This window comes from Cydia strobilella, chromosome Z (genome assembly GCF_947568885.1).
Source record: "Cydia strobilella chromosome Z, ilCydStro3.1, whole genome shotgun sequence".
NCBI lineage: Eukaryota > Metazoa > Arthropoda > Insecta > Lepidoptera > Tortricidae > Cydia > Cydia strobilella.
In genome coordinates, this window is record NC_086068.1 from 60,310,090 (window position 1) to 60,331,891 (window position 21,802).

Sequence of the window (21,802 nt, forward strand, 5' to 3'; positions counted from 1 at the left end):
GACCTACAATAGGGATGAGAAGTGGCCACGTATGTAAACTCACCAGTTAGGTCGGTGACACGAAAGTTGAATAAACTGGACAAGTTCGTGTCGGACTCGCCCACCGGGTTTTGTAATTTTTAGTATTTGTTGTTATAGCGACGACAGAAATACATCTGTGAAAATGTCAACTGTCTAGCTATCACGGTTGATGAGATACAGCCTGGTGACAGACAGACGGACAACGGAGTCTTAGTAATAGGGTCCCGTTATTACCCTTTGGGTACGGAACCCTAAATAGGTAGAACAGATTACCTCCTTTTTTAAAAGTCGGCAAGTTATAAATCATTAAGCTTAAATGAACCATAACTTAAAACATAAGGTGGAAGGTAAATATTTTTTATTTTATTTTTAGAAGACCAAGCAATAAGAAGGTATAGAGGGAAATGCTAGGAACACAATTGTGGACTCCGTAACTTTGTTTGGACTAGTTAGGAGGTGAACATATCAAAAGTCCCCGCCCGTAACCCTGATGCCGTGGGGAGCAAGGGGTTTGAAGGTCCCATTTTTTGGTTTTGTCACTTATATCTTGGAAACTTTAAGTCTTAGCGACACGACTACTTAAACAAAACGAAAGCTGATTAAGTTTGCTACAAGTTTAAATTAGTAAATTTTTTCGATATCTTCAATAGTTTTCGAGATACTATTGAAAGTTTATTTGGGGCTCTCAACTTTATCTTGATATCTACATCAATGAAGCTACTAGAGGCCATGTTTGGTATCGTTTTCGTGTAAATCGGGAGTGCCTAATTAATTTATCGTATTACATTGACACCATTCATTTCTTGGAGACCCATTACAACTAAGGATAATTTGATGATCGTTTTTTTATTATTTATTATATATATTTTACCTGGCGCTGATGGCCTAGCGGTAAGAGCGTGCGACTTTCAATCCGGAGGTCGCTGGTTCAAACCCCCGGCTCGTACCAATGAGTTTTTCGGCACTTATGTACGAAATATCATTTGATATTTATACCAGTCGCTTTTCGGTGAAGGAAAACATCGTGAGGAAACCGGACTAATCCTAACAAGGCCTAGTTTCCCCCTCTGGGTTGGAAGGTCAGATGGCAATCGCTTTCGTAAAAACTAGTGCCTACGTCAATTCTTAGGATTAGTTGTCAAGCGGACCCCAGGCTCCCATGAGCCGTGGCAAAATGCCGGGATAACGCGAGGAAGATGATGATATATATTTTACCTAGAGACAAACATCTCTAAACAATTTTAGTATTTGTCTGTTGTTTGTATATTTTTTATTAGTTGTTTTTATGTAATTCGACATTAAGACTGGATACATCTCTAACAAATTATCTAATATTTCATTGATTGCATATTTGTAATTTTTGGTTAATTTTATTGACATGTAAAAGTGCCCATGTGGCCTATTTGCTGAATAAATGTTTGCTTGCATATAAATTAATGGAAATCATGAAGTTATGGACTCACCTGGCGGGCACACACACAGGAACCCGCCTCGCGTGTGCCGGCAGGTGCCGCCGTGCAGGCAGCGCTGCGAGCCCCCCTCCCCCTCCGCGCACTCGTCCCTCTCTGTCTCGCAATGCACGCCGGTGAACCCGGGCTCGCACAAGCAGGCCGGGACCTAGCCATGAGGAAATAAAATAACACATTTATTTAATTACTAGCTTTTGCCCGCGACATTTATAATACTAGTATGGATCTATCGCAAATAGATTTATGATTTATGATTTGTAAGTTATTTTGCACCACCCCTAACAGCTAGTGTTGGTAGGAACTCGTCTTTGAATTTGAAGAACTCAGTTCGTTTCTACGAGACTCAAACACTTCCGAGTCTTTTAAGTCCCGAGTCGAGTCTTTTCTCAACGAGCAACTCAAAAGGACTCGAGCCTCCGAATAAAGACTCCGTCAACATTTTTATAGGTTTATCCTAAATTACTGTAAAGAAATTAGGCGTTGATGTATGATTTGTGTACATAATCTACAAATTTTACATAAAGAATGCATTTTGAAATTGTTTGTAAAAAAATCAAGAGCTCTGAAAAGGACTCAAGTCTAGAAAAGACTCGGGACACTAACAAGTTGAAAAGAACTCGAGTTTAGATTTAATTATAAGTCTGAAAAACTGAGTAGAGTCTTGAAGCAGAGGACTCAAAGGACTCGAGTCCCTACCAACACTACTCCCAGGTAGCAAAGTGACGTCAGCGACGTACAAGTGACGTCATAATGAAGTCATTTATACGTCATAATGGCGTCATTTATACGTCATAATGACGTATTAAATGCTACCTGGGCTAACAGCATTTATACCACGCCATAATTACGTCGCTGACGTCATAATGACGTATAAATGTTGTTATGGGTGGTGCAAAATAACTTACAAATCCATACTAATATTATAAATGCGAAAGTGTGTCTTAAGGAGCCATTTGAGGGTAGATTTTGTTTACTTTTATTTAAATACCTAAAGATGCAGAGTATAGACGCGACAAACAGTGGTTCAGTGAGTCCACTACATACCTCCCCGTCGGCGACGCATGCTCCGTGCTCGCACGGTTGCAGCTCGCAAAACGCGCGCTCGCAGTGCACGCCGACCCAACCGCTGGAGCACGTGCACGTGTAGTTGTTGCCTCGCGGTGCGTCTGCAACGTGCACGCGTGCTTAGTAATGTCTCAAGATTATTATAAAGCTGCAAACTGGATGGACGCAACAAATCAAGACTATTCATACATTGTGCTCGACCAAATGTATAAACGGCCTTGATTTGCCACTAATGTGTTTGTAATGTTTCATAAAACTATCATACACCTGCCATAATGCCATTTAGACATAGACATAGACATAATTTATTGGTAATAAGGTATTACAGGTCACCATTTTTTTGTTACTTATTCGAAAGGTTCCTAAGATTCCGAAGTCTAAATTGTAAAAAAACGGCCGCCATTTTGAATTTCTTCATTTTGTAGGGTTCCGTACCCAAAGGGTAAAAACAGGACCCTATTTACTAAGACTCCGCTGTCTGTCTGTCTGTCTGTATCTGTCTCTGTCTGTCTGTCAGTCTGCCACCAGGCTGTATCTCATGAACCGTGATAGCTAGACAGTTGAAATTTTCACAGATGATGTATTTCTGTTGCCGCTATAACAACGAATGCTAAAAACAAAATAAAATCAATATTTAAGTGGGGCTCCCATACAACAAACATGATTTTTTAGTCGTTTTTTGCGTAATGGTACGGAACCCTTAGTGCGCGAGTCCGACTCGCACTTGGCCGGTTTTTTTTCTAATCGGAATTAAAATTGATGTAAGAGGATCTGAAAGGTTCTCTAACCTGTGAGAACCTGTAATTGGCTTTTTGTATCATATTTATAAAACCTATAGACATGTTAACAGCTGTTGGATCTCCGAATATAAATGATAAATAAATAAATAAATAAACATAAATCCGTTGTAGTGTCATTACACAATACCTGGCACGTCCCTACAAGTGGCTCCGTGTTGGCACGGCTGGTGCGCGCACGTGCGCTCGCGCGGCGTCTCGCAGCGGTCGCCGCGCCACTCGCTCGCGCACGTGCACACGAAGCCGCCCGGCGTGTCCGTGCACGTGCCGCTGTGCTCGCACGGTGTGGACGCGCACTCGTCGATGTCCGTTTCGCAACTGCATGAAGGGTGAAATAGAAATGTAAACCGAAGCGATTTTTATTGAATCTTTAACCCCAGATTCACTCCTTGACGAATTACGGGAGAAAAAAGTACTAACACTATTAGCACGTAAGTGTTAGCATTTCATAGTCCCAATTAATTATTAAAATATGTATTTTAAATTTCTGTATATGTTGATAAACAGTGTTAAGGACTGTTTATCAAAATATATTAATTTAACAAGTAACGGAAGCATTTGACATTTCGAGCTGACTCCCGATTGGTCGCGCCATTTTAAATCGTACCGCTTCCGGTGAGGCAAGATGGCGGCAACTGGCGCTACGGTTGGGAGGCAGAACGAGTGAGGCTACGAACGAGTGCAGATCGAGTTGTCATAACTTGATTATGTCGGAGTGTAAGTGAATACAAAGCTTGCTAAATCATCGGATTGTTTTATTGAACTGACCTTCACTTCGTTTATCTGTAAGTGCTGATATGTATAATATAATAATAATAAACAAATAATTTATGAGCTTATAGCCCTCGTGTCGAATGATGGTCCCTCTATGTTGATTTTAGTTATCCCCTCGAGTGGCAAAGAAATATTTTAAATTTTCGCGTCGTGCGGCGCGCAGCCGCCAGGGGGCGTGTTTTCCATATTAAAAATGGCGGCCCGCCGCACGCGCGGTTGTCAGAGAGCGTCCCATTCGAGGTAGGGTGGTCATCCATTAATTACATCACAAGTTTAAGGGGAGGGATAAAAATATGACATGTTGTGACAAGGGGGAGGGGGAACTTATTTAAATGTATTTAAATTATTTTATTTGCTATACAGTTAAAAAACAAGTTTTTGGAACGATAATCGTTTTTAATCATTCAATTTTGGTTCCTAATCTGTTTTGGGTTATAAAATGACTAATAATTTCTTTTGTCAAATATTACATAGTAATACTTAATTCGATTTGCCGATTTCATTGAAAAGATGTGACGTCACAGTCACACCAGGGCGGGGGAGGGTTTTGCTAAATGTGACCAAGTGTGACAAGTAGGGGGGGGGGGGGGGGTCAAGAACCCTCGAAATTCGTGTGATGAACGCTGATTTCATTGAAAAGATGTGACGTCACAGTCACACCAGGGCGGGGGAGGGTTTTGCCTAATGTGACCAAGTGTGACAAGTAGGGGGGGGGGGGGGTCAAGGAACCTCGAAATTCGTGTGAGGAACCCTAGCTTGCCACTCGAGGGGTTATAGAAAATGTACCAAAAATGTACTTACAATTGTCCGGTAAATCCTTCAGGGCATTCGCAGGTATAGTTGGCTACGAGATCACGACACGTTGCTCCATTCTGGCATTTGTTATGCAAGCACTCGTTTATATCGGTCTGAAAATAAATTGTATTTTAGGAAGTTTTCAGAAAAAAACCGGCCAAGTGCGAGTCGGACTCGCCCACCGAGGTATCCGTACTTTTAAGTGGGCTCCCATACAACAATCGTGATTTTTCTGCAGTATTTTGCGTAATGGTACGGAACCATTAGTGCGCGAATCCGACTCGCACTGGGCCGGTTTTATAAACTTAAATACTGTGCAAATTTAAATAAAACAACGGAAAATGTATTAATTTACGATCAAAATAATACAGTACCAAATAAATTTTTTCACGCATAAAATTATATGTTTTTTGTTGCGTACATAAATCACTATGCATTCCCTGGTAGAAAAGTGACGTCAGCGACGTCATTATGACGCAATAATGACGTCATTATGACTCCACAATGACGTCGCTGACGTCATAATGACTCCTTAATAACGTCGCTGACGTCATAATGACTCCATAAAGACATTGCTGACGTCATAATGACGTATAAATGCTACCTGGGTTGAAATGAAAGTGTTTCCCATGACCGTTCTGCAGGCCCAGTATACAGGGCCCCGGACTCACCTCGCAGTAATCACCGGAGTAACCTGCGGGACACGCGCACGCGTACGAGGAGCGGACGTCTTCACAGCGGCCGCCTCGAGCGCAGTCCTGCTCGAGGCACAGCACGCAGCCGATGGTGGTGCCGCCGTCGGCGGTGCCCCAGGGGCGGCCGCTTCTGTACACGATAAATACGTGCTGTCAGTATAGGTACAAGCAAAGATAGATATAACTCCGTAATAGATGGATACAGTCTAAGGAAAAAACGTGCCTCGAAAATCTAGAAAATTTGATTCTCGATCAGATGGCGCCACTAGTTTTGGCCTACACTCGTATAGAGGGCGTTGACTGTTTCGTTTGTTATTTATAATTTTAACGCATACCAGTGAAAGAACATGGGTCAAAATCATATAAAAATAATTAATGCAAATAAAAAAATCATTTATCCATATTTAAATACATTTTATCGTATTTTTATAAATATTTATTTTTAGTTTTAAAGTGTGTCGTCAGATGGCATTGAATTTACTGGGGTTACAAATTTTACTATGACAGTACCGCTCTAGTATAAGTTACTCTATGGTACAAGAGAACTGAACTGACTTTTGGAGCTCATTTAGACCGAGCTACCCCAACCGTCCTACACGACGAGTCTTTTCTCCGAAAGAGATTGGTGCGAAAGGAAAGTTCACTTTTAACAAGCTGTAAGGCCATTTACGTCTGTTGTTTTCGCCGGACAATTGTAAGTGTTAGGCGACGATATCTTGGGGCGTATTTACCGACAGCCGGACGTAGTCGCGTAACATGGTCCAATGTCCGGTGAAAACAACGTATACAAACGGCCTAAAGATTGTAGGTAGGCAGACTGATTTTTCGTCCCCATTTACCGATTTTGCTGCCTCCGTAGTCGAAATGAAGTAAAATAAAATATTTCGAGTAAAATAAAATATCTTATTCGGAAGGTAAAGTACACGCACATAAGTTTGTAGCAGGGACCGGACAACCCTTTCCGCGAGAAAACCCTTTCAATGGGCGACACTTAAACACGGCTAACACATTGAAAGACTTTCCCTTTTGAACTGCAAGCCCATTCATACCCTTACCTTTGACTAACCCTTACCGAAAAGCTAACCAAAAATAAGGCTAGCTCTTAATAAGGGTTACCCTTATCTTTAAGCGCTTTTTATAAAGGTTTCCCTTTGCGTGAAAGAGACAGGATTAGTATATATCTACGGTAGTGTATGAAAAGGAAAGAAAATACGTGCCTAGTCAAAGAACGCCGCCGTCGCCGCCGACGATCGCTCGGATTCGAAGTAATGTGTGCTTTATGAACAAGGTAGACGACTTAAATTAGCACGCTTATATGCTAAAAGGGAAGCCCTTTATAAGGCTAACCCTTATAAGCAATATGCAAGGTGTTGGTGAGCGGATGATAAGGGTTTTGTAAAGGTATTTGGGCTACCGATTACTCAAATGTGGTAGCTTTATATAAGGGTTTTTAAAACCAAAACAAAGGGTTTCGTCTGGCAAAGGGTATGGTGAGTTAAGCCTTATGCAATACCCTTATAAAACCCCGATAAGGGATAGCGGGCCGGTCCCTGGTTTGTAGTCCATGCAGCCCTGAATGACTGGTCTACTCACATCAGTTCGTAGTGGGGTTGCGCGTCGAGTTTAGCCGCCGTCTTGCCGACATACAGCTCCTCGTCGGTGAAGAACGGTAACAACAGAGAACCCACGTACACAGCGCCCATACAGCCCTGAACAGAAAATTATACTGTCATTTATTTTACCCGTACAAAAGAAAATTAAATACCTGATGGCTTTAGAAAACTATTATTTAGATGAGCATAAAAGGCCAGTATTTAATAAATACAACACAAGGCGGGTACGAGAGGGGAAGTTAATACAGCCCCCAGCGGTCAACTATTATGGAAGAAGGTTAAATAAATATTTAGTGCCTAGGCTGTTTAACGAAATAGGGTGGTTGAGAGATAAATCTAGGTTTAGTAAGCCGGTCCTTAAAAAGAGACTAAAAACATACCTTTTAGAAAATTGAACATGGGAAAATTTACATATTAGGTATTTGTGCATGTTAGTTTTTATGTTATACCTATATATAAGGATTACTGTCTAAGCTGTTAATTATTTTGTTCAGGTGCATGATTCCATTTTGTTATTGAGCGCTTCAATCGCCAACAAACTGGTTACAGTTTGGCGATGCATAAATTTTGTGTAAATAAATTAAAAAAAAAAAAAAAAAATCTTTATACACAAGAGCAGGGCTCCAACCCAGGTAGCAAAATGACGTCAGCAACGTCATAATGACGGCATTATTACATCATAATGACGTCGCTGACGTCATCATGACGTATTTATGCTACTGGGGAACATATATTGCCGATGACGTCAAACCAGACATGTAGGCTGATTTAAAATAGTATTTTCGAAAACAATTGCCACTTCAACCTCTTTAATTTAACGATATCACCACTTGAGATGAGCATAAGGTTGACTGACATTGTCATTCAGATTAACTACACATCAATTTTTATTCCTTGAGGTAATAAGTTTCGTAAAAATTATATTGTTTACCACATCACACTGTGTGCAAAACGACGTCATTTTTACGTCACTTGCGCTAAAAGTTCGAACCTGAACATCAATGAAAAAAAATGTACGTCAAGTTAAACGTTGTGACGTCAAAATCTTTCGCTGTTTGTTTCCCATTATCAATAAATAAAAAAAAAAAAAAAAAGTACCAAATATTAATTTTCTGTAGGTTAGAATTATTGTGTGCAACACACGTTGGTGCCATTCTGGCGGGTGTTGAACCGATGCTATCACGAATTTGAGTTGACACATAGCTACCTATATATAAAGTAATGAAAATACCTAATCGAATTTAAAATTTTCACTACACATACAATAAAAAAAAATACAAAACATATATAAATTGGGTGAATTGCTCAATCACTCATGACCCGGGCCATTTCTGTAAAAATCACCAGGCCCCAATTTCACATTGGTGACAGGTGCGCCAATTGTCACAAAATATGTCATATTATGGAAGGTAAAGGTAAGGAAATGAATCTTCATGTATCGAAAAGTGACCGTAAAAAACGGTAAATAGGCGGCGCCACCATGCACTGAAGTACCTAGACCATACACCTAGTATTTTATATAGATGCACCTGTGCGACCGTGAGGGACAGAACATACGCAATGCGACACAATTAAAACACGTTTTAACATTCCTGACAACATACCAGAAACAACCTACGTATTTTGGTCGGGTTATTCGCTGCCCCTCCCCCATTTCATCTCTACATTATTATACCTCTATGGTTCATGTCATAGAGTCTCCTATATATTACAATACTCTTTGGTCTCAGAGCCTACCTAGCGCCACCGGAGAGATTTGGAACTATTATTTACATCTGAAAGCTGGTCACTTTTACAACAATTCTGCCATAAGAGATTGCGATCCTTTCTTTACCATCCATATGTAGAATTATCGGTTAATAATAAAATTGTAAGTCACCTGTCGCTCGACACATGTCACTGACAATTGTAGCCGTGGTGAAATAGGAGCCATGGTGCTGCATTCAAATAATGTTGAAGGTATCATTTACGCAGTCTTTGTTAGTGACGCCAACGTTTGCCAGGCTATATCCTAAACAGATAGTGACCACGGAGTACGAACCAGCCATACATGCAGTCATACCTTGAAACTTTTTCCGTCCCAATAGTGGCTATACTGTATATAGTAACAGATAAATCGTTTTATATATATTTTTAAATCAAATTTCTATAAAAAAAAAGTACCTACTGTAAGTAATTGCATGATTAGTAATTTAAATTGTATTTTATATTATTTACTCGTAATGCATGTAATGTTTTGAAAAGATGTGTACCGCCGAGTTTGCCTGTCCCATATTGGGATACCCTCCTCCAGAGGGGGGATTTAAATCTTCTCGAGGCAGAGGTGTAGAGTTAGAGCCGGCGTAGCTTTGACGTTCATAAGCGCATTGTAATATGCCTACCTGAATCATAAACTATCTTTATCTACACATATCATAAACGCTATGCGTTCAAAAACCGCAAATTACGGCCAGCGCAATGACAGTCGTAACATGCGGTTTCCGAACACATCATAGATAACTTAGAATATAATATGTGCTTTATCTACAGCAGTGTACGCAACTATACATAATTAGGCATTAACACTCGTGTGATGTTTTTATGAAACTCTCTTTCAGCTCGTTTTATAACACCACTCGTATTGTAATGCATTTCATTATGTAGCATTAAACTACAATCAACTTGATTATAAACTGTTTTATTCGTGGGTAGTACCCACTGGGTACACACTTTGAAATTAAATAGGGAATATTACGCGAAACTCTGCGTGGGGGGCGCCACTACCACAATCTGAGGGTCTATCGCGAAACAAGAGAATAGAAATTTCGTTATCTAACATCTCTGTCACTTGCATATTCGAGCGATAAAGAGGCAGATAGCGAAATTTCGGATTCGTGTTTCCCGGTAGGTCCTCTGTAAACAAACCGCCTTAATGCATCGATGTCATATTTTATTATCTCTGAAAACTTGTCAAAAACCTGTTAAAGGTACAGTATGTATAAGTTACTCTATGGTTTACTAAAAAGGCTAGTGCTGCACTCTGGTGACAGAACATTGCAGTAATATCCCCTATTGTCTTCAATATTTAGTCTACGCAAAGTTTGTCTTACTCTATTTATTGAACACGTGCCATTTTCAACCAAAAGGGTACTAATTGTCGGTTGTCAATAAGGCGCTATTTCCATATAGCTTCAATTTGAAATCAACCTTATCGACAACCGACAATGTGGTACCTTTTGGTTAAAAACGCGTCATACCTTAAAGCTTATCCCATTCCAGTAATGGCGAGGCTGGGGTAACAGTTAAACGATATTTAACTTATATTTTATGCGTAGTAAACAGTACTTTATACACTGACGACATAGACATAGTATATACAAGTAGTTATAGACGCGCCAACGAGCGACCGGGGGTAAGAGAAAGAATAACTACATACATACATACATACATACATATAATCACGCCTATTTCCCGGAGGGGTAGGCAGAGACCACGGATTTCAACTTGCTACGATCCTGACATACCTCTTTCGCTTCCTTCACTTTCATAACATTCCTCATACACGCTCGCCGGTTTAGGGTGCTCTTGACCTGGCCTTTCTTCAGGATTTCCCCGATCAGATCAGAGAAAGTCCGCCGAGGTCTGCCCCTTCCAACTCCCGTTTCTACCTCTCCCTTATACACTCTCTTTGTTAGCCTTCTTTCACTCATTCTTTCCACGTGTCCAAACCATCTCAACATACCTTACTCAATTTTTGTCACTACATCTTCGCTCAGTCCACACTTTTCCCTTATCACACTGTGAGTAAGAGACAGAATATTCATATAAAATTTGGGCAGCATAGGATTTTTTCTCTTTCACTTATAAATTTCGGTATTTCGCCATCGCCTCCTACCTATGATGCCACCCGGTCAGTGATAAGGACAAAGCATGGCACTATTTTCTCTTTCCTCTTAAAGGAATCGCAATAAGACTATCTTTCTCTATCAAAGAGTGTTATTTGCACAGTATTTAGTTGATAATACTGATAATACTTCTGTCTACTTCAAACAACAAAAAAAATCATGAGGAAACCGGACCACATAATAAATAATAATACTAGGTACAGAAGGTTCACTCTCTAACAAAACGCGTCTATTACGACAGATATGACCGCTAGGTGGCGCAAGCGCGAGCAGGCGTCCGTTCCGTAGCGGTGCGCGGCAACTACTATGGCTAGACACCAAAATTGGTGTGGGCCGCATGTACTTGTAGCGACGCGACGGAATCGCGGAGTGAGCCACGCCTGACTGGACTAATTCCAATGAGGCTTAGCTTCCCTCTGGGTCGGATGTCAGATGGCAGTCTCACCTTAAAGTATTTGCCGGCGTCGTTGTCGGTTGTGAACCCGTCTCCCTCCGTGTACTCGAACACGTTTTGTTCTGTTGACGTTTCGACCTGAGGATACAACTAAACTGTTAATGTATGAGAAATATTATTACAATTATAAACTGTAATGTTCTCTTCGCTATGGACCCAACCCCAAACTTGGACCTGGACTTTTTTTTGAACTGCGATCCTCACAGAACCGAACTGCTATCAGAAAAGTGGGTTAGGTTAGGTTAGAACTGTGACCCTTACAGAAACGAAATGGTATCAGAACATTGGGTTAGGTTGGGTTAGAACTATGACCCTTATAGAAACGAAATGCTACTAGAAACGTGGGTGGTTTTGCCTCATTTTAGTTAGGCAAAAGATGCTGTCTTTTTCATTTCATTGTCTGGAGTGCACCATCAACAATAAGTAACCTTTCAACGGCATCCCCCATTGAAGTCGGTTTTTTTTTCTTAAAAATTATAGTATTTGTTGTTATAGCGGCAACAGAAATACACCATCTGTGAAAATGTCAACTGTCTAGCTATCACGGTTCATGAGATACAGCATGGTGACAGACAGACAGACGGACAGATAGACGGACAGCGGAGTCTTAGTAATAGGGTCCCGTTTTTACCCTTTGGGTACGGAACCCTAAAAAAGTGACGAAGCCCTCCAGTGGTGAAGGCCGGATTCGAACCGGCGTCTTTAGCTATCGCGGCTAATGCCATGAACCCCTAGGCCACCTCGCCACGGCGGTACCCGTCACAATTTCTCGACTATATGCCATCTTAGTAAGACTAGGCGTCTTAGACCAACTCTAAGGGCAAGCAGTATCGCTTGCACCTCCACCTCCTAGAGGAATTACGTAAAAAATATTTAATAAAATAATTTGATTTGTTCCCAAAGTTGAGTAAATATTATTAAAAGTATTTTTTTAATATGTCAAAAACTTTTTTTTTGTTGAATAAAGTATGCATGGTTAAATATTCGTCCGTCGGTCAGCAATAGCTGCCAGGCAGTTTGGTCTATTGGCGACGTCGTTGTGCTCTCATCGTGCCCTGTGTTATCTCCAACCATCCATACTTAATATTATAAATGCGAAAGTCTGTCTGTCTGTCTATCTGTCTGTGTGTTACCTCTTCACGCTTAAACCGCTGAACCGATTTAGTTGAAATTTGGTATACAGATAGTTTGAGTCCCGGGGAAGGACATAGGATACTTTTTATCCCAGAACTCACCCCTCAAGGGGGTGAAAAGGGTGGAAATTTGTATGGGGAATCTATAACCGCTGAACCGATTTAGATGAAACTTGGTATGGGGATAGTTTGAGCTGTGGGAAAGGATATAGAATAACTTTTATCCCCGAAATCATCCAGGGTGTTAAAAATGGGGTGGAAATGTATAGTGTGGGCCAATTTGGGGGTGAAAAAGGATGGATTAAAAAGCAAATTACTAATTCCACGCAGACGAAGTCGCGGGCAAAAGCTAGTATATAATAAAGTATAGTATAGTACATACAGCGGGCTGCAGTATGTGCTCCTGCGGCGCCGAGCCGCCGAGGTATATCCGTCCGTCGGTCAGCAACAGCTGCCAGGCCGTTTGGTCTATTGGCGACGTCGTGGTGATCTCATCGTGCCCCGTGTTATCTACAAATGCCGCTAAAAAGAGAAAAAACACACGTTTTGAGATGGGTTTACGTTAGTTGACGACCGCTTTTCGATCTATCTCGGAAGAGATGTTTAAACGTATTGCAGACTGTAAAAAATTAAGTACGGTTTTATGTTCGGTAGTATTAAGTCTTCTATGGATACATGGGCCGAAATAAAAGAATTTTTAATTTAATTTATCTAGAATGAGAAAATATGAATTTCGTACGGTTTCCAACAGGATCTCTATTTTTTCCCATATAGTTTTAAGTCATAATTTATTGTTTATCCACATTTTCGTTAGTCATAATTTAGTTTTTCTCAGAAACGCGTAACTTTTCAGGATTGCCATAAAACAAACCTAACCTAACCTATCTAAAGGATAACCTGAGGAAAATACTGAAAAGTTAACGGTTTCAGAATTATGACTAATGATAGTATGACACTCATTACATTATGACTTTCAATAATTATGTCAAACAAAGCCTCGTAAGGCCCCCCATACAGAATTTCAAATGGGATTAAATTTCTTTGTTTGAGAACGCAACGAAACAAAAGAACATTTCATTAGCCAAATCAAGTATTTATTTGGCTAAAATTAAACGTTATATTAGATTAAGGAGTGTGCATTTTTATGTACATTGGGCCTTGCGAGGATAGAATACGATAAAGTACATACCAGTGAGCATATCTCTTGCTACAGCTATCTTGAGAACACTCCACTGCGAGTGCGTCTGAAGTGATCGCCGAATTGACCTGTTTTTAGACATAATAATGATTTCGTTAGCGTTCTTGTACAAAGATAGGTGGTAGTATTTATACTTAAAAATAATGTAGCGGTGTAGGTAGTACAGTACTTCTTTATTACTATAGATCTCAGTACAGGGGTGACATCGTCACTGAGTGACGAAACCCCATTAAGACCGTTCCATCGGTTTGCCGCTGTCACTGTCACATTTCGCAAGAAAGAACGGGAAAGATCATGCGCGCCAAGCGTCAATTTTGATCGAATTATGTCGATTTTTATTTATTTTAAAAACGTTACCTTACAATATCGAAATTCGAAAGCTATGAAATTACTATTTAAGTTAAGATTGTTTTCTCTTCTTTTTTTGTTTATAGTATCACATAATAAATAACCGAGTAAAGTTGGATTATAATTCCGAGTTAGAGGTTACTTTGGGAATTAATTGTATCGAGCGAAGTGTCATAATTCGTGTATCGGAAGCTATGATATTAAAGATAATATAGTCAAGAACTACATATATTTTTTCCACGTCTACGAATATCAACGTCTCTTAGAAAAACATGATAATATAAGGAGATTTTTCGCCTTCTGGCTCAGGGAACCGCCTTAAAAAATATAAAAAAATAGATATAAAAAAAAGACCTCTTCTCCGGCCAGGCCCCGCCGAGCCGCCACTCCAGAGAGGCCTGCTCCTTGTACACGCCGACAGTGAACCAGGAGTCCGGTCCGCTGACGCTCTCCGCTCTGAAGAGGGTGCCGCCGAGTTTCGTCCTGGAGATAAAAGGTTGCAGTTAGCAAAACGTCATCATTCTATGTGTTCATTTTGAACCGCTTGGGACCCAATGAGGGCTAACGCGTATGAATTCGCCGCTAGGGGCGCTAGTGTAGATGGTGGTCTTTTCCATAGTTCGAAATGTCAAATGTCACTTGTCACTTCAATGACTGACAGCTGTTCTTTAGTCTTTTGGACCACCATCAACAGAGGCGCCAACTGGTGAGCAAAAAAACGATAGCCCCCATTGCTGGACATATAAAAATTGTAACTAAATATAAGTGAGCATCTTCCTAAATGTTAATGCAGGCTATGAAGGCATGTATTCCCCCTATCTATTAAGTTTTATCTTTCTTAAAAAGTAAAGAGATAGGTGCGGGCTGAAAAACAGCGCTGTGCAGTCGCCAGACTCGCGGCACAAGCCGAGTCCCGAGCCTATTGTTGCACTTAGGATTCATAATATTGTTAACTATAATTCTAAATGTCATATATGTATAATACTGCTGTAAATTAAGCTTGTACCTACTGTTTTTTTTTATTTACTGCGACAATAAATGACTTTATTTATTTATTATCATCTTCCTCGCGTTGTTCCGGCTTTTTTGCCACGGCTCATGAGCCTTTTTTTTTTGTCGGAGTGGGAATGCACTTACGCACGGTGTGTGGGACTCGCCGCTCCTGGGGGGGGGGGGGGGGGGGGGAAGAATTGGCCCTACCCACTAAACCCACTCCGGCGTTTCACCCTATTGGCCGTTCGTGAGGGCGCACCGGGATCGATAACATTCCACCACGGCGCCCTCCGAGCTCATGAGAGCCTGGGGCTTGACAACTAATCCCGAGATTGGCGCAGGCACTATTTACGAAAGCGACCGTCATCTGACCTTCCAACCCCGAGAAACGATTAGACCCTATTGGGATTCGTCCGGTTATCTCACGATGTTTTCCAACACCGAAAATCGACTGGTATATTTCGTACATAAGTTCCGAAAAGCTTATTGGTACGAGCCGGGGCTTGAACCCGCGACTACCGGATTGAAAATCGCACGCTCTTACCGCTAGGCCACTAGCGCTCTCAGTAAGCATAACATACGTAACTACCAAAGATAGATATAACTCCGTAATAGATGGATACAGTCTAAGGAAAAAACGTGCCTCGAAAATCACGAAAATTTGATTCTCGATCAGATGGCGCCACTAGTTTTGGCCTACTCTCGTATAGAGGGCGTTGACTGTTTCGTTTGTTATTTATAATTTTAACGCATACCAGTGAAAGAACATGGGTCAAAATCATATAAAAATAATTAATGCAAATAAAAAAATCATTTATCCATATTTAAATACATTTTATCGTATTTTTATAAATATTTATTTTTAGTTTTAAAGTGTGTCGACAGATGGCAGTGAATTTACTGGGGTTACAAAATTTACTATGACAGTACCGCTCTAGTATAAGTTACTCTAACGCGTTAAAATTAAAATTAGGGTACTCAAATGGAAAGTTGTCAACCCAACCCAACCCAAAATATACAACAAGTTGCCAAAACATACTGCAATAGATAATGTAACTGAATTTAAGAAATGCCTGTATGAATTTTTGGTACAAAAAGCATACTATTCGATAATGGAATATTTACTGGACATATTTTTAATTTAAGTTGTTTTAGTTTTAAGTACATTCTTATTTTTGTTTGACATTTAACATATTATTTTCGTTTTATGCCAATTGGCAAAACATAGTGAAACATAAATTATTGTATAAGATCTATATTTAACCTATGTTAACAAATATATATTTTTTCTACTCGTCGAGTATAATCTGTGTATTACAACTTCATATGCAACACTACAACCTTACTCTTTTCAACGTTGAATAGTCTATGGCACTTCCGACTCAAGCATAAGAATTTTATCGATACGGTTTAGTCAATTATAAAAATTGTGAAAATAGAACTTCATACATTTCGATAAAATATTTCTTGTTTAAGGAGATTCGATTCAATGAAAATTAGCCTACTTTAACACGCTGCGTCGCATCTGCTTTGTGATTGGTTGGCCAACAAAAACATTTTATTTTATGTTGGAGTAGAAACAATTGCTTCATATGTCAGAAACGCGCATGTGACACCCTTCATATAGCAACATCCATACCCTACGAAAACAGCTTAGCGTTGCTTGTTAGTCTCTATAGGCTACGGTGGCCAAAATCGAGAAAAAACTGTCTAAAAATTGAATTTAGCTTGAGCAGGTACCAGGGCCTCATGAGTTACGAGGAGGTGTCGTTGACCAACCCGCCGGGGGCGTCGGGCCCGGCGGCCGGGGCGCGTACGAGTATGAAGGTATCGCGGGCTGCGGCAGCTCGCGTATCTTAGCTGTATACTTTTGGTTTTGGTTTGTGTACCTATATGATTCTAATAGTTGAAAGTATTATTTTTTCGTCTCGTAGAAAAAGTATTGTATACAATAGTGATAGATTTAGATTTAGATATTTATTCTCATAATATAAAATTACAATATAAATTATCTTAGACTAATCTACACGAATTTATATTATGATCGTCAGTACATACAATTTACATTATTTGATAAATTCAAAAATACAATTTTATTACATAATATACATTATATACTAGTAGACTAGACATGACAAAAAATAGTATTTTAGAAATCAGAAATCAGAAACATTTATTGTTCAAACTGTGTAGGTACAAGAAGTATATCTAGGTACATTTTTTTATGGGTATCAACAGTTTTACCCTTTTCGGGCATACAATTTATTTTATCTTAAACTAAGTAATCTTAAACTAAATTTTAATATACATTTAGGTTTACAGAGTTATAAAATTCTTTTAGGTTATAGAAGACTTTGTCTATTAAAAAGTTTTTTAAGCATCTTTTAAAGGTATTTCCTTCGAGGCTTTTTATTTCATTAGGCAGATGATTAAAGACATTAATAGCGGATATGAATGTGCTTTTTTTATATATTAAAGTGCTAGCTCTCGGAAGTACCATATTATATTTATATTGCGATCTAATATTATCTTTGCATGAGCGCTTTGTGAAATGTTCAGGGTGATTTTTTACAAATAGACTTAATTCTAATATATAATTCTAATTTATACAATCGTGATATAATTAAGCTTTGCAATCTCGTACCTTAACTTAAGCAACTCAGCAAGCTTCGTTGCTTAAACACGGTACTCGACTGAAAAGCTCTCTATTATATCAAGATTGTATAAAATACTATTTTTTGTCATGTCTAGTCTGCTAGTATAGAATATATAGGTAATGGTTGGTACCTGTACGTGATGGTGATGGAGGCGGGCGGGTGTACGTCGGAGTAGTCTTGCAGCGAGCGCGGCCGCCGCAGACGGTAGCCCAGAGTCGTGTTCACGCCGTCGAACGTAGCGTTCGATATGCATTCGTAGCTATAAATAACAAAAAAAAAACATTAATAATCCTTTAAAAATAAAGTTCAAAATGTATAAAAAATATATATGGTACCTACATTTTTAATAAATAAAAAACCATAACGCCAAAGCTAATGACAATTGTCACAAGATTTAATAGTACATTTCGATGCTAGTGCGGAAAGTATGTCATTACTTGAAGAATGACATATCCGCACGTGTATCGAACGACGTTTTTTAATACAGTTGCGAAAAAATAAGAAAAGCAACCAGCCCCCAAAGGTCAATACCGACGGTTAGTAGTTTACTGGCTGGTGTCCGCGGAATGGAATTCGAAACTTTTTATATTATTAATCCTGTGACATCATTGACATTGCCATTATGAAGAGGTGTTTTTCTAGCTTTTATTCGACTAGAATAGATTTTGTTATTATTATTGAACCCACTTCAATGAGTTTTTTTTTTCAAATGCATGTTCTAAGATAAGACAGAAACAATTGTAAATATTAAAACATTGTACTATTATTACCTAAATATCGTTATTTACGATTATTTGTGTATCGTATATTTATAAAAACAATATCGAATGTTGCCTTTGGAAACTTAAAACATTCTTGCAGTAAGAAAATACGCCTTTTCTTTGACAGGCGTTCCGTTCCATACAGACAACTTATTAAGAACGGTTTTTAAACATTAAAAAATAAACGTGTTATAATACATATAATGATGAAGAAGTAAGTAATAAAATATGAAATAGGCATATTTTTCGTATTCTTACATTAACAGCAGGTTTTTATGTTGATTACGACGTTTAAAGGAAACTAATATAAACACTCATCAATAACTAGTCATTAATTGGAACAAGCTGTAGCAGGGGATGTAGTAGCGGCCCAAAGTGTCAATGAGTTTAAGAATAAATTAGATAAGCACAAAGCAAATTCTACTCAACACTGAGAACTTGGTTTATGACTCTGGATACAGGCATTATCAGTTGTTTAAACTGCCTGCCTGCATTACAAATAATAATAATAATAATAAAATATGAAATAGGCATATTTTTCGTATTCTTACATTAACAGCAGGTTTTTATGTTGATTACGACGTTTAAAGGGCAGCTTGTGGCGAGCTGTTGGGGAGTAACGACCCCACGGACCCGAGTGCTCCCGAGAGTCGGTCAGGGCCTCCGTCTCCGGCGTGTCTTCGTCGGTCAGAGTGGACCCCAAGGGGACCCGCAGGACTCTCAGCTCTGGCTTGCCTTTATTGGCTGTCCAGAGAGGAGTCGCTAGAGCTACATGCTCCAGGGGTGGAAGTGAAAGATGCATAAGACGCGAGTTGGCACAGTAGCTGTTAACAGCCACTGGGTAGAAAGCGGCGCACACCTCTCGACACCCCTGAGCCGCTCACACCGGTGTTGCTCCTGGTCGTCTTTACGACGGCAGTTTCAGGGGCCCATCTAGTCAGCGGCAAGTCACCACCTGCCTCGATAACTTGTAAAAACATTGTTATGGCAGGTGTCCGGACGTCTTTACAATAGCCCAGTCTCATTGTCCACCCAAACTTCAATCCATAGACCGGTATACTGTTCACTTTTTCTACAATAGTCCCAATGCCTGCTGCGACCGGTTCATGGGTGTCTATTGTTGCGCCTGTGAACGGGTTCCAGCAGGCGTTCTACATGACATTAAAGCTCTCCAAGGGGCCTCTACGTGTTGGATCTATATCCCCACGCAAGCCTATCAAAAGACCGGGATTTATAGGCCCGTGATATCCAAAGAAATAATAATAATAAGCCCCCAGGGCAGCTTGTGGCGAGCTGAATGGGAAGTGACGTCCCTTGGGTCCCATACCCCCGAGAGTCGGTCAGGCCCCTCCCTCCGGCTTGCCTTCATTGGCCGGCTGGAGTGAACACTGAGCAGGGGCCGCAGGACTCTCACCTTTGGCTTGCCTTTACCGGCCGTCCAGAGTGGGGTGTCAGAGCTATATGCTCGCAGGGTGGAAGTGAAATATGCATAATACGCGAGTTGGCACAGTGGCTGTGATTGTTTACAGCCACTGGGTAGAAAGCGGTGCACACCTCTCCACACCCTGAGCCACTCACGTGATGTTGTCCCCTTGTCGCTCCGTGCGAGCGGCCGTTTTCGGGGACCCATATTGTGAGTTGGCGAGTCACCACCTGTCCATATTTTTTTTCGTGTTTTTAAACATAGATTGGGGCAGGTGCCATAGTATTTCCATAGACCCGGTAACCAGTACACTAACATCTCAACACAATAGCCTAGTTTATTTTGTTTCTTATCATTGCAATAGTCCTGCACTAACCGGGGCTTGTCCTTGGGTGCACTACTATAGTGCATACAGGGATAATCGTCGGTTGGTGTCACATCACCTTTTAGAGTAAATTGTCTTTTTACAAGGGGCCTCTGCGTGTTGGCTTCGGCCCCACGCACGCCTTCCAAATGTCCGGGACCCCATGGTACCGAGATTATGTAAAGGACGAACATAATAATAAGTATAAATTTAAAAATTTTTTTTTTTTTTTTTTTATTAGCCTATTTTGGTGTCCCACTGCTGGGCAAAGGCCTCCCCTCGTTTTCTCCACTCGACCCTGTCATCGCCATCTTCCCACCATTTGGGGCAGAATGCGTCCAAGTCGTCCCGCCATCTCCTTTTTGGTCTGCCTGAACCCCGGCCTGCACCGTCTATGGTGCTCCGTGGGTCCCACTCAGTAACCATTTTGGCCCATCTTTCCGGGTGCATGCGACAGACATGTCCCGCCCAGTCCCACTTAAGCTTAGCGGTCTTGACGCCTACATCTGCAACTCTAGTTCTGGAGCGTAGTTCCGTGTTTCTGATTCGATCAGTTCTACGAACACCTAATATACTACGCTCCATAGCTCGCTGGCAAACCTTGAGTTTCGATTTTAGGGCCTCAGTTAATGACCAAGTTTGTGCACCGTAAGTTAGGATGGGCAGGATGCACATGTCAAGGAGTTTGCGCTTAAGACACAAGGGAAGGTCACCCTTCATTAGCGCTTTCATGGACCAGAAGCTCTTCCAGGCGTTCTCGATACGTCTATCGATTTCGATAGACCGCCTGTTCTCGAAGGATGCTATCTGGCCCAAGTAAACGTACTCGTCGACATATTGTATATCCTGCCCATCTACTACTATGCTATGTTTAGCTTGATTGGTCATCAACTGAGTTTTCGCTCTATTCATTGTAAGTCCAACCTCAAGGCTCGCCGTGCTGAGGTCTTGCAGCATTTGTTGCAGATGTGATGACGTGTGGGAGAAGAGGACTATGTCGTCAGCAAAGCGCAGGTTTGTTACAAACCAAACCTTAAAAAAATTGGAAAAGTAAAAAGCACTAGTTCGCGAAAACCAACTTTCCGCACGCTAAGCAGCCACGAAAAGTAGCACTTTTTGAGCAACTGTATTAAAAAAGAAATTTTTGGTAATTCTTGACAGAAAATGAGTTCTGTCGGAATTTCGTGACAATTGTCGTATTTCTTGTGACAATGAAAATGAAAAATGATTTATTTATGTATCAAAAATGCAGCTTATTACATAGTAGAATTACATTTTTAGGAGTATTTTATTGTTAGACAGCCTAGGAACAGTGTCCTGAGCCCTAAACTAAGTAAACCGAATAATGTAAAAACCAT

General features: G+C 40.4%; 1 protein-coding gene across 1 annotated transcript in view; it reads right to left on the minus strand.

Moving 5' to 3' along the window:
- Positions 1-21,802, minus strand: part of LOC134754724 (protein crumbs-like) — a 66,028-nt gene that overhangs the window by 19,269 nt on the left and 24,957 nt on the right. Inside the window, exons 7-17 of the mRNA XM_063691058.1 lie at positions 18,027-18,155; positions 14,601-14,729; positions 13,890-13,966; positions 13,083-13,222; positions 11,559-11,645; positions 7,210-7,325; positions 5,593-5,746; positions 4,928-5,034; positions 3,483-3,670; positions 2,535-2,656; positions 1,485-1,638 (exon numbers count right to left, since the gene is read on the minus strand). Coding sequence (XP_063547128.1) covers positions 1,485-1,638; positions 2,535-2,656; positions 3,483-3,670; positions 4,928-5,034; positions 5,593-5,746; positions 7,210-7,325; positions 11,559-11,645; positions 13,083-13,222; positions 13,890-13,966; positions 14,601-14,729; positions 18,027-18,155 — 1,403 coding nt within the window. The remainder of the gene's footprint in view (positions 1-1,484; positions 1,639-2,534; positions 2,657-3,482; positions 3,671-4,927; positions 5,035-5,592; positions 5,747-7,209; positions 7,326-11,558; positions 11,646-13,082; positions 13,223-13,889; positions 13,967-14,600; positions 14,730-18,026; positions 18,156-21,802) is intronic.